The sequence below is a fragment of the Sarcophilus harrisii genome, chromosome 3 (genome assembly GCF_902635505.1).
Source record: "Sarcophilus harrisii chromosome 3, mSarHar1.11, whole genome shotgun sequence".
Lineage (NCBI taxonomy): Eukaryota > Metazoa > Chordata > Mammalia > Dasyuromorphia > Dasyuridae > Sarcophilus > Sarcophilus harrisii.
Window position 1 is genome coordinate 199,045,118 of NC_045428.1, and position 22,473 is coordinate 199,067,590.

General features: G+C 33.5%; 1 protein-coding gene across 1 annotated transcript in view; it reads left to right on the forward strand.

Moving 5' to 3' along the window:
- Positions 1 to 12,747, forward strand: part of GEMIN8 (gem nuclear organelle associated protein 8) — a 33,585-nt gene extending 20,838 nt beyond the window's left edge. The window contains exon 4 of the mRNA XM_003766575.3: positions 11,530 to 12,747. Coding sequence (XP_003766623.1) covers positions 11,530 to 11,786 — 257 coding nt within the window. The 3' untranslated portion in view covers positions 11,787 to 12,747. The remainder of the gene's footprint in view (positions 1 to 11,529) is intronic.
- Positions 12,748 to 22,473: the final 9,726 nt, after the last annotated feature.

Genomic DNA, 22,473 nt, shown 5'->3' on the forward strand with positions numbered 1-22,473 from the left:
CTTAAAATACAGACGCTGCAAATTATAGCAGATTCTCCAAGAAATCTCCAAGATTCCCCCTAAGGGAAAGAACCAGACTATAGAATTTTGTCTCTATCAAAAAATAGGTATGAGGAAAAAAAAATATTGTCATTGGCTGTTTAATTATAGAACTTCCTCCTCTAGGCCAGTTTGCCATCCTTGCATCAAGCCTCAGTCAGTAAGTATATAATGACCCTACCTTCAAGTGACTTACTGTCTAATTGAAGAATCATGGAATATATACACACAATTTTAAATATCACTGCAAGAAATGACCTATTATTAACTACAAAACAAATGATATTGATAATAGATAATGAAGGGTTTTTTGTCACTGTGGACTAAATGGAGAAATCAGGACTTAAGCTTACCTGTTGAAGGATGAGTAAGGTTTTTGAGGTGGAGGCTAAAGAAAGTTCAAGCTTCTCTTTATCTTTCTGCTGCTTAGAAAAACCCAAAGTATTAATTACCACAAAAACCGACAAAATGAATTTTATATTATAATTGGTTTGAAAAAATATGTTCCATACCTACAATAACAGATTCCCCTTCATGTCATTATCTTTTTGAATAGAAGTATGCCTGTTATTTTAAATTCTTGTTTTCTTAATTAGTCTTCAGTCAGGCTATTGGAACTATGGCAGAAGAATTCTTCTAAAGTCTTGTTTAGAATCCTGTTCTACAAGTTTAAGAGTTAAAATGAATTTTAAGCTAAACTACTAACAAGACCCATGAGCATAGTAAATCTTGTAGTTACTTAACAAACTAATCTTTCATGCTTTTTTTTTTTCCAGTCCCAGATTTCAGTGGTGGTGAATGAACTCATACATATGATAACCCAAGCAGGTACTATATTTTATAGATAGAGAGCATAAGTAGGTTATTGTAAGTGTAATATATTGGTAACCTGCTTCATCAGGAATCAGATAAGTCTCCAGTAGAAAGGGAGCTGGCTTATATATCTGTATCAGTAAATGTTTCAAATTCCTAAAGTAAGTATGCATATAGGATAGGATATAAAAATATTATGATTTGTTATAGCCAATCTCAAAAAACATGATTCAGGATATGAATCAAGTTTATATTTTCCTATAGCTGTGCTAAAGATCAATTCTGACAAAATGGCAAGAGTTGTAATATGAAACACATGCTAATATTAGAAAAAAGAGAAGAAAATGGATTCTTCATTAAAGCTAATGTCATGGTACTTGGTAGTTCTATCTAATCCCCCCACCATTCCCCCTCAACTATTCTGCCTTTTGGCTAGCTGCTTATAGTATATAGGTAGAATTGTCTATATGCCTTTGCTTTTTTTAGGTTTAGCTTACTGTATATACCGTAATTATTTTACCAGTCATTTATGTTAGACAGAAATTAGCAGTTTTTCAAATATGATTTACCCTATTCTTTTATTTATTTTTTTGTACTCCTCCTTGTCACCTTATTCATCTTTAGTGTCTGACCAAGATATACTAGTTAAGTTAACATCTAGGTGTGCTTTGTAATCTAGGCACAATCCACTTGCAAAAACAAAAGTAGGTGAAAAATATATATTGTCTAGACTATGACATGCAGTAAATTGGTATTACCCAGTTATAAAGCTTGATTCTAAAAGGGTTTTTCTAGTATGTGATGAGGGAAGATCTTAAAATCTTTTGCCAAGTTAAGATCCTGTTTGCTTTGTGGAAATTAGCCCAATAGCTGTATTTAAGACTAATAAATAACTGGCATTTATGTAATCCCTTAAAATTCACAAAGAATTTGACATAAATTATCTCATTTGATCATACTAAACTTATGAGCAAGGTGATACAGGTATTATTATTCCCATTTTAACAGATGAGGAAACTGAAGCTCAGAGAGGAGGTTATAGGATTTGCCCAGAGTCACCACAATTCATGTCAAGGGTGGGATTTGATCTGTGGTCTGGAATTTGATCAGGAATAATCCAGACTTCAAATCTAGTACTTCCATTGTGTCATGCCGTCTAATCTTAATAATCACGATTTGAAACCCAAGAAACTGCCAAATTCTAAGACCTCATAAGTAACACTTGTTTTACACATTTTTTTTTTTTTTTTTTTTTTTGGTTCTATAACTAGGCTAAGACTCTTACCCTTGTTTTTCATAAAGTGAAACTGTGTCAGTGATTGAGAATACTTGCTTTCAAAGGAAGTCATTAACAGGTAAATAGGAAATTGTACACTTGTGTACACTTTTAATTTTTAAAAAATAATGTCCTTGCTTTGTAAACTTTTCTTACTGAGTTGAGACCATCCCCTCTCTCATAAGCAAGTAAATTAAACAAGTGTTAGTGTGGGGTATCAAAAGTAACCACAAGTAATAGACCTAGTCTGAGGACTAGTATGAAATTTATGTGAATCTGTTTCTCTGACTCTGAATTGGCATTATTTTGGAGTCATTTTTGTACTGTTGCAGGGTTTAAATCACTCCCCATTTTGATGGAAGATGTTTAGCATATCTTCAGATATAGTCTTAATTCTGCCTTTGAATGTCAAAATTAATGTGCAAATAAAACCTAACCTTGTTGTGATTTCCTGCAGCCAAGCTAGAAAAGGGAAAATCAAGATATGAATCAAGTCCAAATTTAGGTATTAGAGGAGGAAACATAGGTCTCTGTCTTACCCCTTTCTAAAAACAACCCTTGTATATTGCAGTGGACTTAGTATTGATTCAAGGATTTATTGCATTGGAATTATCAAACAAGCAATAATCATTTATTTAATACTTATATTTCAGGAACTAAAGTAGTTAGGTATGTTAGTTAAAAAAAAAAGGAGGGGAGGAATCTTTAGATTTAGATTTAGCAGGGGCAGTCAGCATGTCATAATCAGCAAGTATTGATTAAATACCTAATTAAATGAAGGTTAAAATGTCAAGATAGCCAATTAGATATATAGGGTAAATAAAAATGAGGAAGTAACTGAAATTACTAGCTTGGTTGATCAGGAAAGTGCTAAGACTCTTGATAGTAATAGAGTAAAGTGAATTGCAGTAATTCATTAGTTTTATATTTCTCAATTGTGTAGAACAAGTATTCAAAAAAAAAAAAGTTTTCAAAAAAAAACAATTCTTGGTAAGATCCACTATAACATTGGGCATATTGGTGTTATGTAAGTTTTACCTCTCCAGGAGGCCCATGGCTTTCTTATGGTTTCTGTCATTATTTTTGGAAGAGAAAGAATATAAGTATATATATTCAAAGTTGCCATGGCATAACCCAACCACCCACTTTAATATCAATTATTCCATTTTTCCTCTACCTCTGTAAAACAAACTTCTCTTTCTTTGTTGATGTTTATAGTTATCAATATAATCTCCCCTGTCTGAATAAGAATGTGGTAAAAATGAAGCTTGACTCACTATAGACCACAGAGAGTGGAGTAGAGATTCTCTATGAGGGTCTTCAAATTTAATATTCCAGACCCAGAGTATTATCTGTCAAGGGTACATCTTCCTCTTTAAATGTTTTAAACAGATGTAATAATTTAGAGAAAGGTGTTATTAAAATCACCTCTTCTGGGTTGTTCCATCAATAAGATTTCTAGTTCTGAAAGTTTACTGGACAGCAAGGAAAGAGCTAGAAATGCCTATTATCTGGTCTACAGAAATCCTGCTCCCTTTCAGGCAAATAGGTATCTTAGTTTCCTGAGCACATCTTTAAATACCTAGAATTTTTGCCCAACTAATCTACTTGGTAGCCCAGATGTGTAGCAGAAAACTTTGAAGTAACAAGATGTTTTACTTTTTCTCTGTCAAGTTAATATTGAGCTGGCATTTAAGCTGCTACATTTTATAGAAAGTTACTTGATATATACATATATATTTTCCATGAATCAAGGTTTGGGTTTCATTTCACTTACTGTGCTTGACAGCCTTTTGGCTCTTCTACACATTACTTTTTCATATAAAAATAAATTATAGCAATCTTAAGGCAAAAGTGGCTAAATATTTGAGTTATTTTTCTGGGTTTACAGATGTTTTGGTTCACATAAAGTATAATTCTATACTTTATGTAATATTTTTAAGTTTTTAGAAGTATTACATGATCCCAAATTCCAGATTGATGATTAGAAAGTAATTTAAATGAATGAGGTGGGAAAAGTGTCTAGGTGGTACAGTGGATCAAGTACAGGGTCTGAAATCAAGAAGACCTGAGTTCAGATCCAGCCACACTCACATACTAGATGTGTGACTTTGGGTGAGTCACAACCATTATTTGCTTCAGTTTCTCATCTGCAAAATGAGAATAAAACAGCAGCATCTACCTCACAAATTCTTGTGAGGATCAATCAAGGCAGCATCTAGAAAGTACATTGACTTAGAGTAGATGCTGTCTAAAATGCTTATGTAGGTATGGATATCCTCTGCTTCTCAAATGGATCTGGGATCTTCTCAGCTTGGAAGTTCCCTGTAGTGATGGAGGCTACCACCCATCTGGGCTGTCTGTCTTTTGGAGCTTTTATCCACACCTTCCCATACCCTTACCCTGTGGGGTCTGCCCAAGGTGCTAGAGATGTTTATTGTATTTTCCTGGCATCCCCAAAGCACAAGTAGATCTTGGTTATGCATTTGTTATTCTTTATCCTCAGCATCTTCTCGTCCTACCATGTAGTTCCAGGATGGCATATTTTACTTTAGTTGTTATTAGAAGCTCCTCATTAATTTTACATATACACATATATGAATATAGATATAAGTAATACACACACACACACACACACACACACACACCCCTTTTCATTGGCCTCGCAGTGCTATACATTCTTTAGAGACTTGTAGACCGTGTTCTAATGCCATGTGGCAATAGTGAAGGAATGTTGGCGTTTTAAAATGTTCCTTTGCTTTCATAGGAAGCTTGGGATACTTAATGCAGCTTTATAGTTTTCCAAAAGCAATCCAGCTAGTTCTCTTCTTATGTAACTCTTGGCCTAACTCACCATCCATTTCCACAAATGTGCATACTATTGGAAATCTGAACAATAGGCATTTTTCACTCACTTGGTCTTTCCTTTGTGGGGGGGTTAACTCAAACTCTTTTGAGTGATTACAAATCTCTTCCAGGAGAGTCTGCTTTTCAGGTTTTAGGGGCCTTGATAAATTCATAAACAGAAGCATCTAGAAGAGCTCATCATCTACAGGGCTCCTTCTTTAGTGGCCTTTCCATCTTCTCTATAAGTGTCTGGGACAGTGATGTTAGGGTCCAAGTATGGTAGCTTTCCTGCCATCAACAGGGAAAATTTAAAATAATTTTTTCAAATTATTTCTATTTTTCTTTTTTGTCCTTTCATTTTGTGTGTATGTGTCCTTAAATACCCTTGGGACAACTTCACTTAGTTGGACCTCCTGCAGTGCTTTCTTTAAACTGATTTTACCCTTCACTGCTTTTTTCTATTTTATTAGAAAATACTACTTATAATTGTCCATCATACTCCTACAAACAAATTTATATTCTAATCCACTGTTGACTTTGGCAGCCACCTTCCCTTTGGCCTGAAAGTCAAATGTTTTCTAACTAGGGCACTTTGTGGTTATTTGGTTTCTCTTTAGCAATTTGGTTGCTAAATTTCCAACTTTTAGTTAAATTTCTTTTAAAATGTATTTTAATTGGAGTTATAATTTCTGTTGTCCATTTCTGACTTTTAATTATAAATTGCATGTTTAAAAAGTTCAAGATTGAATTAGTTCAACTATATACTACATCTTTTTCTCGTTATATTGACTAAGTTTGATCTTAGCTTTGACAAAATAAAGATCTAATATACAGAAACAGCTGACTCAGGGATAACACTTGTATCAATAACAAGTCTTTTATATGTTTGAAATGTAACCTATTCCAAATTTTGTGATGTTGTTTGTGTTTGTCATGGTTGATGTCTTATGATTCTTATCTTGAGGAAAACATTCATGACACTAAAAAGCATCTCTGTAATATGTAAACCTTTGGCTCCTCCCTCATAATCCTTCTTAATACTATGTTTTATTATTTATCTCTCCACATCCTCATATTTTCCTACCTTTGCATTAAAGATACCAAGTATCAGGGAATGGTGATTTAATATGGAAATCTTTATCAAGTTCATTGTTGAATTTCTCTAACTCTTCTTCCTCAAGAATTAATGTTAGTCATATATTTTAACATGTATAATATATATTGAATTGCTTGCCATCTAGGAGAGGGGGTGGGAGGAAGGAGGGGAAAATTTGGAACACAAGGGTCAGTGCTGAAAAATTATCTGTCCATATGTTTTGAAAATAAAAATCCTTAATAAAAAAGAATTAATGGTTGTGCATAAGCTTTGATAGTTTTTATGATTTTGTTTCATCTATTTATCATTAATCCTATAATATATATAGTGACCAAATATCCCACTAAATGTTTTTTCTCATTGGGCATACTGTAAAATTCACTTTATAAATGTCTTTCTCTTTCCTTTTCAAGGAATACTGCTTAGTATTATATTTGGCTGTACGTGGCCTGATTTTTTTTAATAGCAAGAACATCAAGATTGATATGATTCATCCTTTTTTTAAGACTATTGTTTATTGGACATAGATTTCACCATTTAATCTAGAAATATTCAAACCCAAGTTTATAAAAGATGATATAAAATCTGTAGTTCTTAGCATTCTGCCCCATTACCATTACTCAACCATTGTCACCACAGAAACAGAAGGGGACTTCTGAAAGTTATTTTGTATTTTCCATAGTTTTATGGCAAGCTACCAATGGTAAGTTTCTCCATAATTAGCTAGCCTAGTCCTTGGAAAACAGATTTAGACTGTTACTGTAATCATCAAAGTCATTCTAACATTGTAGATGCTACCAGATGTAGATGTAGATTGGGACCTCCAAATCATTCTCTGTAGAGTGCACAGGACCACAATGTGACTGACTATGGTTTGTGTTTTATGTCATCAAAGAGATTCCAAAGTGACGATTGCCAGTCTTTTGCTTTAAAATGAAATTATTTCTGTTTCTTTGCTTACTTCTTTGTTTCCTCTTCATCTTACATGCATCTCATTAACAATGTTCCCTTAGTATGCACAAAACTGAAGGAATTTTTGAATTCTAATGGGCAGTTTTCCCATTTTTACCAATAGAATTCCTTATAAAATCTATGTAACTTAGTCACTTACTAGTTATCCTATACTGCTTTATTGTATTATTTTTGTTCCTATGAGTAGTAACATAAAAGTTATACACAATATTATTAAAATTTATTTTAATCATACATGAATTGAGGAGAAAGTAGTTCTAAAACATTAAATTATTTAACTTTTTATTGGATAATAGTAAGAAACAAGATTTATCCTTGTTGAAGCCCCTACCATATATGTTATAAGAACTAAGCACATGCTTTAATGATCCCTTTTAAATTATGGTACAAATTTAGATTTAAAAGTATATGATTACTTGGACTGGAATATTTCCAATAGTAGACCTGTTTCAGTGAAAATTGAGATCTTAAAATTAATGCATAGCCCCATTTACTAGAACATAGAAGTCAACAGTCTTAGATTTCATTCCCAGAATTGCCTTCAGTTAGATTTAAAAAAAAAAAAAAAAGCCTTTTGATAGTTTTCAGCTTACTTAACTTTTCTTTGCCTGGTCTGAGTTGTACCTTGAAGCCTCCATATGGATCTATGTCTTATAACTGCAGTTATTCCCCGATGTGATTTTCTTCAACTGACCAGTCAGCAACTATCTAATAGACACCTCTTATGTTTCCAGGCACTGGAGATACAAGTACAAAAAATGAAACAAACACTGATCACAATAAGTCTACCTTCTAATAGGGCAGACAAGTACATATAAAATATATACAGCTTAAAGATAAAAGTGAACAAATACCAATCAATACAAATTAATTATTTACAAAGTAATTTGAGAGAGAATAAACTAACAGTTAAGGGAGGAGATCAAAAAGGCTTCCTACAGAAGAAGGTACTTGTACAGATAAATGTGACTTAAGGAAGAAGAACTTTCTGAGGCAGAAATAAAAAAGAATCCCATCGTTCCAAGCTTATAAAATGGAAATGTCATATGTGAAGAATAGAGAGACCTATGTGACTGGAATTTAAGTTCTGGAAGGAAAATGATATCCAGTAAAGTTAGAAAGATAGGTTGGTTATAGGGCAGCAACTGGGGCTAGATATAGAAGTCCTGTGAGTCATTTGCATAAAGACTATACTGAAATCATGATAGAGAAGAGGGCAAAATAGTAATACTCTGGAGACACAAAAGATAACAAGGGAATAACAAGAGATGAAAGGGTGGCACTTAGATAAACTATATGACTTCCAAATCATCTACTACTGATTTAAATATAGAGAAGTAGATCAGCAGAACAGACCAGACATGAGAAAATCAAACTCGAAAACCCATTATTCAGTAAATCAGAAAACATTACTTAGGAAAAGAACCACAAATTTGATTTTTTTAAACTGCTGGAAAAACTGGAAGACAATAGGAAGAATGTGGGCTTATACCAACACCTTATGCCATATTCCACAATACATTCTGAATAAACACCTAAGCTTAATATTAAAGATCATTACATAAACAGAAAAAAAGGAGTTTTTTTCTATCTTAAATAGGGAAGGCTAGGATATACAACTTTAACCAAATAAGGGATAGAGACAATAACAAAAGTTTCTGCAAAACCAAAATTAATGCACTTAGAATACAAAGTGAAGCGATTGGGAAGGGTGAACATCTTTATATCAGATTTCTCTGATTTGGTGTCCAAGGTATATAAATAATCAGCATATATGTATCTCTCTTTGTGTATATACTTTCAGTAATCAAATCATTCTTCAAGTAGCCAAAGCCAAAGTTTGTTTGGGAACAAATTTCCCAAAAAGGAATGGAGAATGTTCCAAATCACTAGTTATAAAAGAAATGCAAATCAAAGCAACCATAGGGTTTACTTGACAGCTTACAAATTGGCAAAAATGACAAAAGATGGGAATTAAAGGACATATGGGGAAAATGCTTTGTTGGTAGGGCTATGAAATAATACAAAAATCATACCCTTTGACCCAGAGATTCGACTCTTAGGCTTACATTCCTGGAAGACTATTGATAAGGAGAAAATCCTTACATACACTAGAATATTTATAAACAATACTTTCTGTGATAACAAAGAATTACAAACAAAGTAAAATCCTACTGATTGGGGAGGGACTTATTTGATTGTAATGGAATTTTATTGATCTGTAAGAAATAGTGAATATGATAAATAGAGGCAAAGCCTGGGAAAATGACAAAGTAAGCAGAACCAAGAAAACAATATACGCATTGACTACATTAGTGTAAATAAAAAAGAACAACCATAAAACAATTAGACATCAATGTTTCAAAATAATAGAAAACAGTCATGTTTTCAAAGAAAGTATAGCAGAACATATCCTCCCTTATTACCCTTTGCAATGGTGGGCGGTCCATGATGTGTTAATTGCACATTTTGAAACTTGCAATGTATTTGTTCTGCTGACCTTTTTTCCTTTTTTTTTTTCTTTAAAAGATATTGTTATATGGGATAATTCTTGAGGGAAGGCATACTAGGGAAAATCTTTGAGATAGGAAACAAATTATCAGCAATATATTTTAAAAAAACACAAAGGACACAATGTGACTTTGGACAAAGTCATTTCAGTTGAGTGATTAGATTGGGAGCTAGATTGCAAAGAGTTGGAAGAGTTAGTGAGAGATGAGGAAGGGGCTATGAATATCAGCTGCTTTGTCAAGGATTTTGGCTGAGAAAAGTTTTGGGTTCTTTTTTTTCTTTGTTTAAATCATGAGAGATTTGGGTATGTTTAAAAGCAGTAGAGAAGAAGCCATTGATAGTGAGAGTTTGGAAATGCAAAAAGAGTCAAGGGATGACTGAAGATGAAATCTGTTAAAGAAGCCAGGTAGCATGGGATTAAGGTCACAGGTTGTGACAAAAAGTGTTGACCTTGGCAAGAAGAAGGGCCATCTTTTTGGCACACCTGAGGGAAAAGAGTCTTACCCTGGAATTCAGACATTAGAAAATGTCTGCCCCAAACCCATTTGGGTGGATGGCTCCTTCTAGAATCTCCTTTTGGGGAGTGTTCTTAAGTGAGCCATAGCTCATTTCTCTTAGGACTCCACCATGCCCCTATGCTATCTGTTCTCCCTTTTTCATCTTCCTTTCACATGCTGTCTTCCTCTTTAGAATGTTGTCTTTCCTCTTTAGGAAGCTCTTTGAGGGCAGGGACTGCCTTTCTTTGTGCTTGTATTTATATTTCTGGAGCTTAATACAGTGTCCAGAACATAGTAAGCATTTAACAACTGCTTATTGAGTCACTTTGCATGGGAAATGATAACGAGTTTTGATATGAAGAAGGAAAAAGGGGGGCTCACATTGAACAGCCTTTTCAATCAAGAGAAACAGAATCTCAGCAGAGAAAGAAGGGGAAATATGAGTGTTTTGAGGAAGGAAGAGAAGATTTGGAATCACTTCTATGGTGATAAAGGAGTTAGAAAATCAATTAGTGAGACCACAACATGAATTTTTCATGTATCCCATCAATGGTTGGTTTTGAGATTTTCCTTCAGCTATGTTAAGCAGCTCATAGGACACTAGTAGCAACTCAGACCTCTAGGTGGGTGGGCACAGTGGATGGAGTTCTGAACATAGTCACAAAGGCTTCAGTTTAAATCCAGACTCAGACATTTATTAGCTATGTGACCTTGAACAATTTAGTTAATCTCTGCCAGCCTCCTAAATTGTTAAATGGGGATAAAAGCAACATCTCCCTCCCAGGGTTGTTGTGAGGATCAAATAAGGTAATATTTGTAAAGCACTAGCTATTATAATAATAATTATTATTATTATGAATAAAGGGAGAGGAGGCAGATGGTAGGAATATAATGCATGATTTTTTTGTTCAGCACTATAGCTTTTTTTTTCTCTATGCTGCCTTATTTTACATTTTCTTTTATATTATGCACTTAAACATCACTAAACATGAATCTTTCAATAAAAAATGAACAGAGAAAGAACTATACCTAAAACTGGGAATTTAAACAACATAGATTTCTTTGAAAGCTTTTTATTAAGCTTGTGTAAGAAAGAAAACCAGCTAGTCTCCTAAAGCTATACTTGTTGGAGTGATGGGAGGGAAGTTGAGTAAGTTTTTATTTTTCTTGGGTGTTTTCAAGGCTCATTTCAGAATGATTTGATTTTTACTCCATGCTATTTTCCCATGAGTTTTTCACTCTTACCATCATCTTACAACACCTTGATAAGTGTGTAATGAGCTTCATAAATGAGTAGATAATGAGCCACATCATGCATCAAAATCTAATGAGCACATCATCTCAGCTTGCCCAGATGGGCATTAGAAACACATTTATCTTGATTTAAAAACCAAGATATGGAACATTAGTGGCACTGAAGCATGACTAGTTAGTTGTCAGCCAAATCATTCACTGGCCCTGTGTGTTTGTTTACTTAGAAAGACAACAACAACTGGAGGCGGAACACCAGGATGTTTATGTAGAAGCTGACCATGACCTGCACCCAACCACTGGTCGCTCAGTGCAGCCGCCCTCAGAGAGACCAGGAGAGAGGCGAATGGTAGAAATGAAGAAACTGTATGGGGAAAGTGCTGCCAAGATCCAGGCCATGGAGACAGCCATGCAGCTCACTTTTGACAAGAACTGTGATAAGAAACAGCCTAAGTACTGGCCTGTTATTCCTCTGAAACTGTGAGCCACAAAAAGCCTCTGATTGGTAACAAACACCCAGTTGAACCTCCTGGTAGCCAGCTTAATGAACATATTGTTTTGTGAACAGAGACTCCAAGGGTTATTGATCCTCTTCTCTCCCTCTTTTTATTTTGGTGCATCTCTCCCAAGTTTTAAATCTTTCAAGAAATGAAATTTGCCTTCTAAAACTTTGACTGTTTTGGCACAAATATAAATACAAAAATGCAAAAAGAAAATTAGCAGAATTTGCATGTCTCTTTATGGTAAAAAGTGATAACTCCATTGTTATATTTCCTTTAATTTTTAACAATTCCGTTGTTCCAAACTAAACTAATCTTCTTTTGTAGACTTTAAACATTTTTTGTGTGCAAAATATGAAGATTATAAATTTCAAAGTAATATGCTATGATCTTAAACACAAATATGCTATGAGTTTAAACACATGCATACCTAATTTTGTTTTTTATATATCTCAAAAGTTTTTGTTTCAGTTTGATAACATTGCCAAAAAACGAAAACCTTTCAAAATTAAAGAATAGTTGTAGGAACACAGTTTCTCATCTTTAATTATAGAATATTTGTTATAAAATGAGGCATACTACTTTTAGATTTTAATCTCCCGTTGCAAATTTCACATTAAATATTGATGTCTTATTTGCATTACAATGGTAGTAGTGTTTGTCTTTAATTTGTTACTCTATAAAATCTCTGCTCTTAATGTCAACAATGTATAATGCCAGCGATGCTGGATCAAGCTCTAGAGTTTTTACTCATTCTGATATATTTGAGATAAAAGCCTTTACTAAGGTAATTTTTATATTGTAAATTTGGGATGATTTTGTATTGAACATCCAAAGTGTTCACAACCGCCATATATTTGCAACCCATGTGGACAGATTGGAGATGTTGCTCATTAGATTTGGACTACCTTTATAAAATAAAACTTTACTTCATATAGAAAACAATCATTTGTATGGAAGTGTTTATAGATATGTTTATTTATTTAATGATTATTACATTCCCTACTTTTTACGAATCCCTACTTTTCCTCTTTTTACATTATTTTCTCCCATCCTTTATCAGAAAGCAATTAAACAAGTTCCTTAATTTATCATCTATAAAATAAAGATTGGAGCTAAATGACTTCTAACATTCCTTCTAATCGTGGAGGTTTTATAAATTACCACTAGGCTTGATCAAGCAAGACCTAGTTATAATCTTACCTCTGGATTAGGTCATTCAGTCACCAGTTCTGGTTTATGTATTCACTGCTTAACCAATTCCTGAACAACCTGAATTTTATACTCTCAAAATTTGTAGTAAAGTGCACATTACTTTCTAAACTTGTCAGCCTCACCCACCTTTTTCATTTAAAAACAGAATAATGGAATTGACTCCTTTCCATACAAAGCAAAGATTTTTCTTAAGTAAAGGAATGAAATTCCACTTCTCAGAACTATAGAGGTCCACAAAATGATGTATAAGTCCATTTATAAAAGTTATCTACCTCTTAAGTAAATTGTTACTGTTTATCGTCTTTATGGACCTCTGCTGACCTCAGAAGACTAGCACATCAGTCAAATGGTAGTGAAAAGACTGGCTATTGGCATATTTCTAACAACACTTAGCTTAACATTTCAGCACCTGCCCTGAGACAAATGTGATACCTTTATTAATTTTGAATTTCATTACCTGGTGTTTCAGTTTGTACTTGGACATTCAGACAAAATTCACAATTCACTTTTCTGTAAGTTAAAACATGACTAGACATATTTTTAATCCTTCTCTTGCCAGAAATTTTTTTTTTAAAAGGAAAATTGTTTCTGTAAATGTGATCTAAATATTTCATGCCTATTCTTTTGCACTTGAGAGTCCAAATGATGCCCTAAACCCTATAATTACAGTCTCTTAAAAATAAGCACACATAGATATACTCCTTTATAATATAGAGGATATTTTCCAGGGTTTTTTCCCCCCTTATCAGTAAAATATAATTCATGTCTTCAGGTAGTACACAGTGAGCCAAATACCATCTGTATTCTGTATCATTTTACATAAAATAAATCATACTCAAGGAAATCAGTAGTCTAGACCAGTATCTCCTTGTAAATTTGACCCACATCATCCATGCAGTTCTCATTTATTACTTTTTCTTGAATGTGTAAAAGCTTGAACAGAAGCCCTCAGTATATTAATCAGCCTTCATCTACAATGATGAAAAACATTGTTCCTGTGGTGATCTTTTTGTGTTTTAACAAGGTTTTTAAAAGGTTTTTTTTGTCTCCTGAAAGCATCTAGGGAAATGAACTGCTATGGGACAAACCTATGATTCATCCATCAGAGATACCTCTCCCAACCATATTGGAAATGCCCCACAGTTGAATTAATAAATATGGCAATCTGTCTCAAATGTTCTTCAGTTATACAATAGAATATTTATGAAGTTTATCTCTTCTTCTGTTTCTCTTTAAAAAGGGCTAAAAGACCTAAGCTTAATTTTCTAATGTAAGATTTTTAAAATCTCTAGCCTCCTTGAGTATTCCAGAACAATACAAAAATACCACCTCATAATGAAGGCACTGAAGCACAGATTACCTACTAGGGGTTGAATTTCTTGTCTGATTAAGAGCATCATGAATTTACTAATTTTCTGGTAGTCTTTGTATTAATACTTAGTTAAAACAGATCAGTTTTATGATCTCTTTTATAAGGAAAGATATTCTATTCATTTTGGAATTTTCTCTGTGTTTATTTTTATATTTTTTTCTGCTACAGCACAAGTGTAATACGACCACCTTTTCACCTGAATGGTTCTGGATAGATTATTTCACTTCTTTGTCAAAGTCAGAATCTTAAGAGTTGAAAGATTAAAAAAAAATTGTTTATTGTATGGTCTTCCCACCCAATATATGAAATTAAAATGGGGGCCACCAATATGCACATAAGACTCACTGACACTCATAATAGCTTAATTTTAGGTATAATGGTATCTGTGTTTTATTGTATTTAATCTGGTTTGGGCCACATTTGGGAGCATTGCAGACCACCTGGGCCATTTGTTTAACAATGGTTTTAGAGCATGCTGGTTCTTTTGTAATATCCCCAATGTTAAACAAACTGTTGTCTATTGAAGTCCATTTTTAACAGAATCCAGTAGTTTCTTTTCTTCCCTCTGAAACTACGCAAAATAGATATCATCCTTCATCTATTTATCACTCTTCCAGGTATTTGAAAAGTTTTCTCTAGATTAAAATGGTTAATTTTTCCCAACTTTTCCTCATAAAGACATTATCCAAATATCTGTCTAGAATTCTAATCACCCATCTCTAAATATGTCTTCAGTTTACAAATATCCCTTGTAAAATGAAGTAACCCAAACTGATCACAATCTTCCAGTTTTCTTGTCAGGAAAATGGACCTAAAAGCTAAAACCTGTTGCTGCTTTGCTTACCTGTGTGCCATGTGTGAACAATACTATTAATATACATTTTAGATTCTATGACAGTTTTAAAACTTAATTGTACCAAATTCTCTCTGGATTAGGGGTTCTAAATACTTTAGCATTATACAGTCTTATTTTACATATGGCATACAAACTTGAAAATATGACCAAAAGGCTCTCAGATATATTTTTTTATCCTCATGCCAGAATTTTTTTTTTAAAAAGGAAAGTGATCTAAATATTTCATACAACTTTTTGGCCTAGAAGTAGCTATAAGTTTCTCTGTGCAGATCTAGGGTTGAGGCATGAACAGAATGATTTATTTCACTGTAATTCTTGGCATCCACATTCTTTCTTAGTTCTAACCAGAGCCACAGGCTTTACACTCAAAAAGCAAAAAACTTTGGATACACACAGAGAGCCATGTCCATTTTGCAAACATCTAAGATTCTCATCTTCTGGTTCCAACTGATAAAACAAATCAGAATCTCTTAGAGAAGACTAAGAAACTGAGTCAATGAGAAGTTTAGAACCTTGGAGGCAGCCTGGAGCAGAAAATGGACTTGGGAAAGAATGTAAGTCAGAAAAATGTAACAGTAAGTGCTAGAGAATTGAATAGTTATAATCAACTAGGCCTAGCAAACACTGGATTCTTTGTTTAAAGTGAGAGATTTTCTCAATTTCCTCTGGACCAGATGCATTTTTGGTTTTCTTTATGAATCACATCAAAAATACTATTGCCTAAGCCTTGAAATGAGGACTTTAGGGATGGGGGGAAGGTAGAATTCTTGTTCTCCCCAAATTATTGTTTATTAATAATCATTTCTCTCATGTATGGTCTAAATCTATTAAAATATAGGCTTAAGTCATTTTCAGTAACATCTACTCTTCCATAAGTGTGGGGAAGAGAACGTAGAAATAAAGATAGGAATATATCAAAGGATCTCCTGTTGTTCAATCATTTTGGCCATATCCAGCTCTTTGTGTCCCCATTTGGTGTTTTCCTGGCAAAGATAATGGTGTAATTTTCCATTTCTTTTTCTCTCTCTCCTCTCTCTCTCTCTCTCTCTCTCTCTCACACACACACACCTTCATATAATAGGCTTTTCTAAACAATATATACATGTGCATGTATTCATATAACAAATGACTTTAATCTTTTATGAATGAGGAGCTCTTAGCACTCTAAAAAGGCCAAAATATTTTTTGAATTTAACCAAGAAAATGTTCCTCTACCTTTTTTCTTCCCAATGTTTCCTCCAATATACCACACTATTAATCTTTGTGGCAGGCAAAAGAGCTTGAATTCTAGTCTCAGAATCAAAAGAATTGACTTCAAGTCCCAGGTGTGACAACTACTATCTGGCGTTAATCTCCCAGCCTCTGTTTCTTCTTCTGTAAGATAGATATAGTTTATGCTAATTATCTGACCAAGTTATTACAAAAAAAGCACTTTTTATAAGCTATGTATGTGTATTGTTATCTTGTGCTTGATAATTATATGAGATTCATCTACAAGAGTTAGTGAACATATAAATACAATAGTTAAAAGTTTTAAATGAGATTATAAATGATAATTTTCATGTATAATTGAAGAGAACTGGGGTCTCAAGAGGAGTATTTCCCTGAGATTGATGTCAAAAGAGGCAAGAAGACCCTCTTGCATATTGTCATTAAGTACCACTGTCAGAATACCCAGCTGGAAGACTATATATTTAACCTACAATGGAGATTATTTTTTTTTGTTGACAAGCTACACATCAAGTTTCATCTTTTAACTTTACATTAAGGATTTGCATCATATAACATGTTGAAAATATTTCCATCTCTTTCCAAACTGCCCAATTATTAATATGAAGATTACTTCTTGTAAATAAATGGAGTTTTTTTGGACATCTGAATTAATCTGTGTTAATGTTCTGTTTTATATTCTGCTTCATTTTCTTTAGGAAATGTTGCACATTTTTATTTCTATAATTGCTTTGGAATTAACTTCATATTTTCAAATAATTGGAGTAAATTTGGAATGTGGATGAGAGAGTAAATGAAAAAAAAAAAAATTATTACAAACTTACTGTTTGCCAGGCTCTGTGCTAAATGCTGGGGATACAAATTTATTCAGATGGACTTGAGTGCCAGGGATTTCTCCTTTTGAATATCCATGAATTTTTTAGCTCAGTAACTAATTAAAAGGCCTTGTGATATCAAAAAAAAAAAAAATCATAGAATATCTGTGCTTGCTCTAAAGTGGGAGAAAGAAAGAAAATGCCTCTACATTCTACTTCTCTAGAGAATACAATATAAGTAATTCTGCTTGATTCTAAAAAAGTAACTACTACTCATCAAAGCCCATTTCCTAACATTTCTGGAGGACAAAAATGTAGAACCCACAGACCAAGAAGAAAGGTCATTTAAACTATGATTGAAAAAGTTCCTTACCCTTTCATAAGATGACTGTAAGAAAGCTAATTAGAACATGAATAAAACTTTACAAAGAATGTCTTTTCAATTTAGAAATTTTCTTAGTAAAATGATTGTCTGAACACGATATCTGTCTTAGTACCTACCTTTCAGTGTTGTGAGGATCAAAAAAAGATATTTTTAAAGCACTTAGTACAGGACCTAGCACATTTTCAGTTATGTCTGCCTCTCCATGATTCCATTTTGCATTTTCTTGGCTAATATACTGGAGTGGCTTGCCATTTGCTTCTCCAGTTCATTTTATAGAAGAAGAAACTGAGGCAAAAAAGGGTCATATAGCTAGTATCTAAAGCCATATCCTCTGTGTCACCTACCTATCTTACCTGGCATATAGTAGGTACTGTATAAATGTTTATTATCTTCCCTTTCACTTCCTTAGATTCCATTTCTATATATTGTACCAACATATGATTTTTGTTGTAATAGCTAACATTTATATAACTCTTACTATGTACCAATCACTGCTAAGTATTTTTCCATTATTATTTCATTTGATCTTCACAGCAAACTTGGGAGGTAGTTGCTATAATGGTCTCTATTTTACAAGTAAGGAAATTGAGAGAAATAGATTAAATAACTTGCTCAGAATCACACAATAAGAGTCTGAGGCTGACTTTGAACTCAGGTCTTTCTGACTCCAGACTTAACACAGTGACAGATCCCAAAGTTGCAAAAGGATAATGATACTTTGGCGGAAATAGAGAAATTAAGAAGATGGTAGGTTTTGGAAGCAAGATAATGAGTAGGTTAGTTTGAGATTACCTGTGAAACATCCAGATAGACATGGTCAGCTCTCAGTTGGTGATAGAAAAAAAAATGGTCAAGAGAAAAATAAAGGCTATAAATCTGAATTTAGGAATTCTCTACATGAATTGAATGAGATTAATTAAATATAGAAATAAAGAGGTAGAGGGGAAAAAGGGAGAGGGAAAGTAAAAAGAAGAGTGAGAGGGAGCAAAAGGGATGGAGGGAGGGAAGGAGAAAACAGGGGAGGGGGGGTGCATTTATTAAGCATTTACACAGATACAGGTAATAAAAGTGTATGCTCAATGAAGGTGCTAGGAGAATTTAACTAAAAAGAGAAAAAGGTAATAAAAATTGATTTACTGCCAGCATGAGAAGGATGCTCCTGAACCAAAGGTAGGAGCAGAGCCAGTCTGATACGTGGAACATCATGGGATTTGGGGAGATTCTTTGAAAAGGGCATCTTACTCCTTAAAAAACAAAACAAAAATTTCATTTACCAAATTTGAGTAGTATCTAAAATGTATAGCATTAAAACTTTATTTGATTCGATAAAGGTATTAAGTGTCCAGAAACTCCCTGGTAAAATAAAAATACCACCCAATAGCAATAGTTGGAGCTCATAGTTGGAGTTACCTAACAAGATTCTTAGCAAATGGGAGAGGGAAATAGACATTGGCTTATTAACAAACAAATTTGTACAAAAAAGAAATGATCAAGAGAATATCAGCTACTACAACTGACTCATGCCTCCTTTCCCTTATGTACAGTCTTTTTGAGAACAATACATATATATACATATCTACATACAAATGTGCATATATATGTGATACACACGCACATGATATGCTTGATTGTTTCTTCTTCCAAAAGGGGACTAGCAGACTTTTGCAAATAATATTTTATAGAAGACAAATCCTTGCCGTTACAAAATTGAAAGATACAGAGAATATATAATTGATTTTTATTACAAAAATGCATTTGATTTGACAATGCAAAATGTTGCCTTAAAAACAACTACATGTCAAAAATTACTATGATTCCCTGAAAGATATAAATAACACAGAAAGTTCAACAACACTGATTATTAATTTCCTGCAACCTAAAATATGGAGACAGATAATAGTGTTTGTACTATGATGATAAAAGTCCAGTGCAAAAATTCAAGTTGGATTCTCTACAAATGATACAGTCTTACAGATGTTCCTATTTGTGAATAGTACTGTTCTGGAATATTGTAAAACCTCCAAAATTAGATGTATAATTGTTCAAAAGAGTTTGACCTAATTTCCCACATAAGAAAAAACTAAGTGGATAAAAAATGTCTATTGTCCAGACTGTGATAAGCATTTGAAATAACAAATTATAAAACCCCACACTTGTATATGTGAACACATATGCACGTACAAATATGGGCTAATTGGATAGCTGTTTGTCATCCTTTGGACAATATATATTTTGATGTAATTTTGTTTTTCCACTGTGGCTAATTAGACCATATTTGGTCCTAGTATGTATTTGTGATGTTCTGGACTTAGTATTAATTAATGCTGAGTCATTCTGAAAAGGCACACTTGGAACATCTCATCAAGGATAAGGGATTCTTCATCTGTATCCTGATAGAATCATTTCCTATGATGCTGGCAAACAGCTCAAGTGAGCAGATGTCTCCCTGATATATACCTCATTTGGTATTAATGCTCAGCATATTGTTAAGGTGTTTCCTTAGTTGTATCGTTCATAGACTCTTACATAATTTTTCTAAAAGCCTGGCAGACACTAACTTGGGAAAGCCTTTCTATACCCTCCTCCCAATCAAATGCTTTTTAAAAAAACAGATAAATAATAAGCACAGAGCGGTCTTTTATTTTTTACATGTCTCAATTGGTTTTGTGACCATAAAAGCATGGGGAAAATTGCTGGAGAAAATAGCCTTAAAAAATGTTCCTGTTTCTTTCTCAAATGTTTTTGTCAATGATTCCTTCAATACTTGCACAAATCTTTCTCAGGATTTTATTGTAGATATGGTAAGCTGGCATATGGATCAGTAGGTCACCTCTTTTGGACAAAAGTACTTTTCCAAAAAAGATCTCCATAAATTTTTTTCATTCTTTTGGTATCTTTCTCTTTTTGAAGTGTCACAGAATCTTAAATTTGGAATAGATTTCAGAGATCATCTATGTGAATATATATAAATAGGAACTCCCCTAAACTAGTCCTTTCAGGTTTTACTTGGAGGATTTCAGTGACAGAAACTTACTAGCTTTTGAAGATACCCATTTCTTTTTAGCAAAACTCTTAAGTACTCAGCAGATGGCATCTAAGCGGTTTAGTTGGATATATCCCTGTGATTAGAGTTAGGAAAATTTGTCTTCCTGAGTTCAAACCCTGGCATCAGATACTTATTAGCTGTGAGACTCTGGGCAAGATGCTTAACCCTGTTTGCCTCAATTTTGTCATCTGTAAAATGAGCTAGAGAAGGAAATAGCAAACCATTCCAGTATCTTTGCCAAGAAAACCCCAAAATGGAATAACAAAGCATCAAGACACAAAGCACTGAATAATAATAACAAATTACTCAACAGAAAAATGCTCAAATTACTCCTTGTATAAAACTTAAGTACACTTTTCTGCTATTATGTCCTTTATTTTTACCAAGAAGGAAGGCCTGGGTGCTTGGAATTTCCCTTATTCTCTGCAAGGATGTTGATGTTTAAATTACAATTATCTTCTCAGTGGAAGATAAACTGAAGGTTACCGTGAAGACTATAATGCAAGGTGACTGAATGTTTTATTAGGTGGTGTTTCTTATTCTTCTGGGTCACAAAATTAAGTCCTAATTCCTTTATTTCTCTTTCCAAAAAGAGCTTACGAAATTGTACGTCCATTTAAATACTCTGGCGATTGGACTGCATGTTATTTCTTGCTGTTGTTCTGGTTAGGTCTTTTTTCAGTTCTGTCTGACTCTGTGATTTCATTTGGAGTTTCCTTGGCAAAGATAATGGAGTGTTTTGCCATTTCCTTTTCTAGCTCATTTTACAGATGAAGAAACTGAGGTAAACAGTATTAAGTTTTAATCATATAGCTAGTATGTATTAGAGGTCAGATTTGAGCTCTTGTCATCCTGACTCCAGAAATGCCAACAGTTAAATCAGATATAAATTAGATTGTAGATGGTTTAATTGCCAGTGTTTTCTGTACCCTTCCCTTTCTCCTGTACCCCTGGCTTTCCCTCCAATACCATCTTTTGCAGAAGTAGAATGGAATGACATGGCACTAAGCACTATTTTGTTATTTGTTAGTTTCACTGTTGGCAAATAAGTCTACAAAATAAGCTAGTCTGGTTATTAGAAAGCATACTACATCTACTCCAAAACTCAAGTTTTATACTTCCTTGTAAGCTTGCTAGAAATTATGACAGCTTGTGCTTTACTAGCATAACTTTTAGGAATCTAGGGTCACTCAGAAAAGAAAAATGACAAATGTTGGTGGTGATACAGGAAAACTGGAACAATAATACATTGTTGATGAAGTTGTGAGCTATTTCACCATTCTGGAGAGCAATTAGTCTCAAAGGGCTATATAGCTGTGCATGCCATTTGACCCAATAATACTGTTAAGTCCTATATTCCTAAGAGATCATAAAAAGGGAAAGATTCCACAGGTTCCAAAGAGATTTTTTTAAAAAAAAAGGAAAAGGATCTAATGTACAAAAATAGAAACTCTTTTTGTGGTGGCAAAGAATTATAAATTGAAGAGATATCTATCAGTTGATAAATAGCAGAATAAGTTGTTATATATGATTATCAAGATGGAATGCTGTTGTGCTATAAGAAATGGGACTTTTGTTGGAGGGAGGAATGATTTCCGTTTGAGCAATCCAACATTTTTCCATTTTTCTATAAGGTGATCTTTAGCTTGGACTATGAAAGACTAAGGAACTTGGTATGCAACAAAAAATAATGTACCCAGCCAGAATGAGCATCTTTTTCCAGGAAAGAAGATGGTCATTCAACGAAATAAG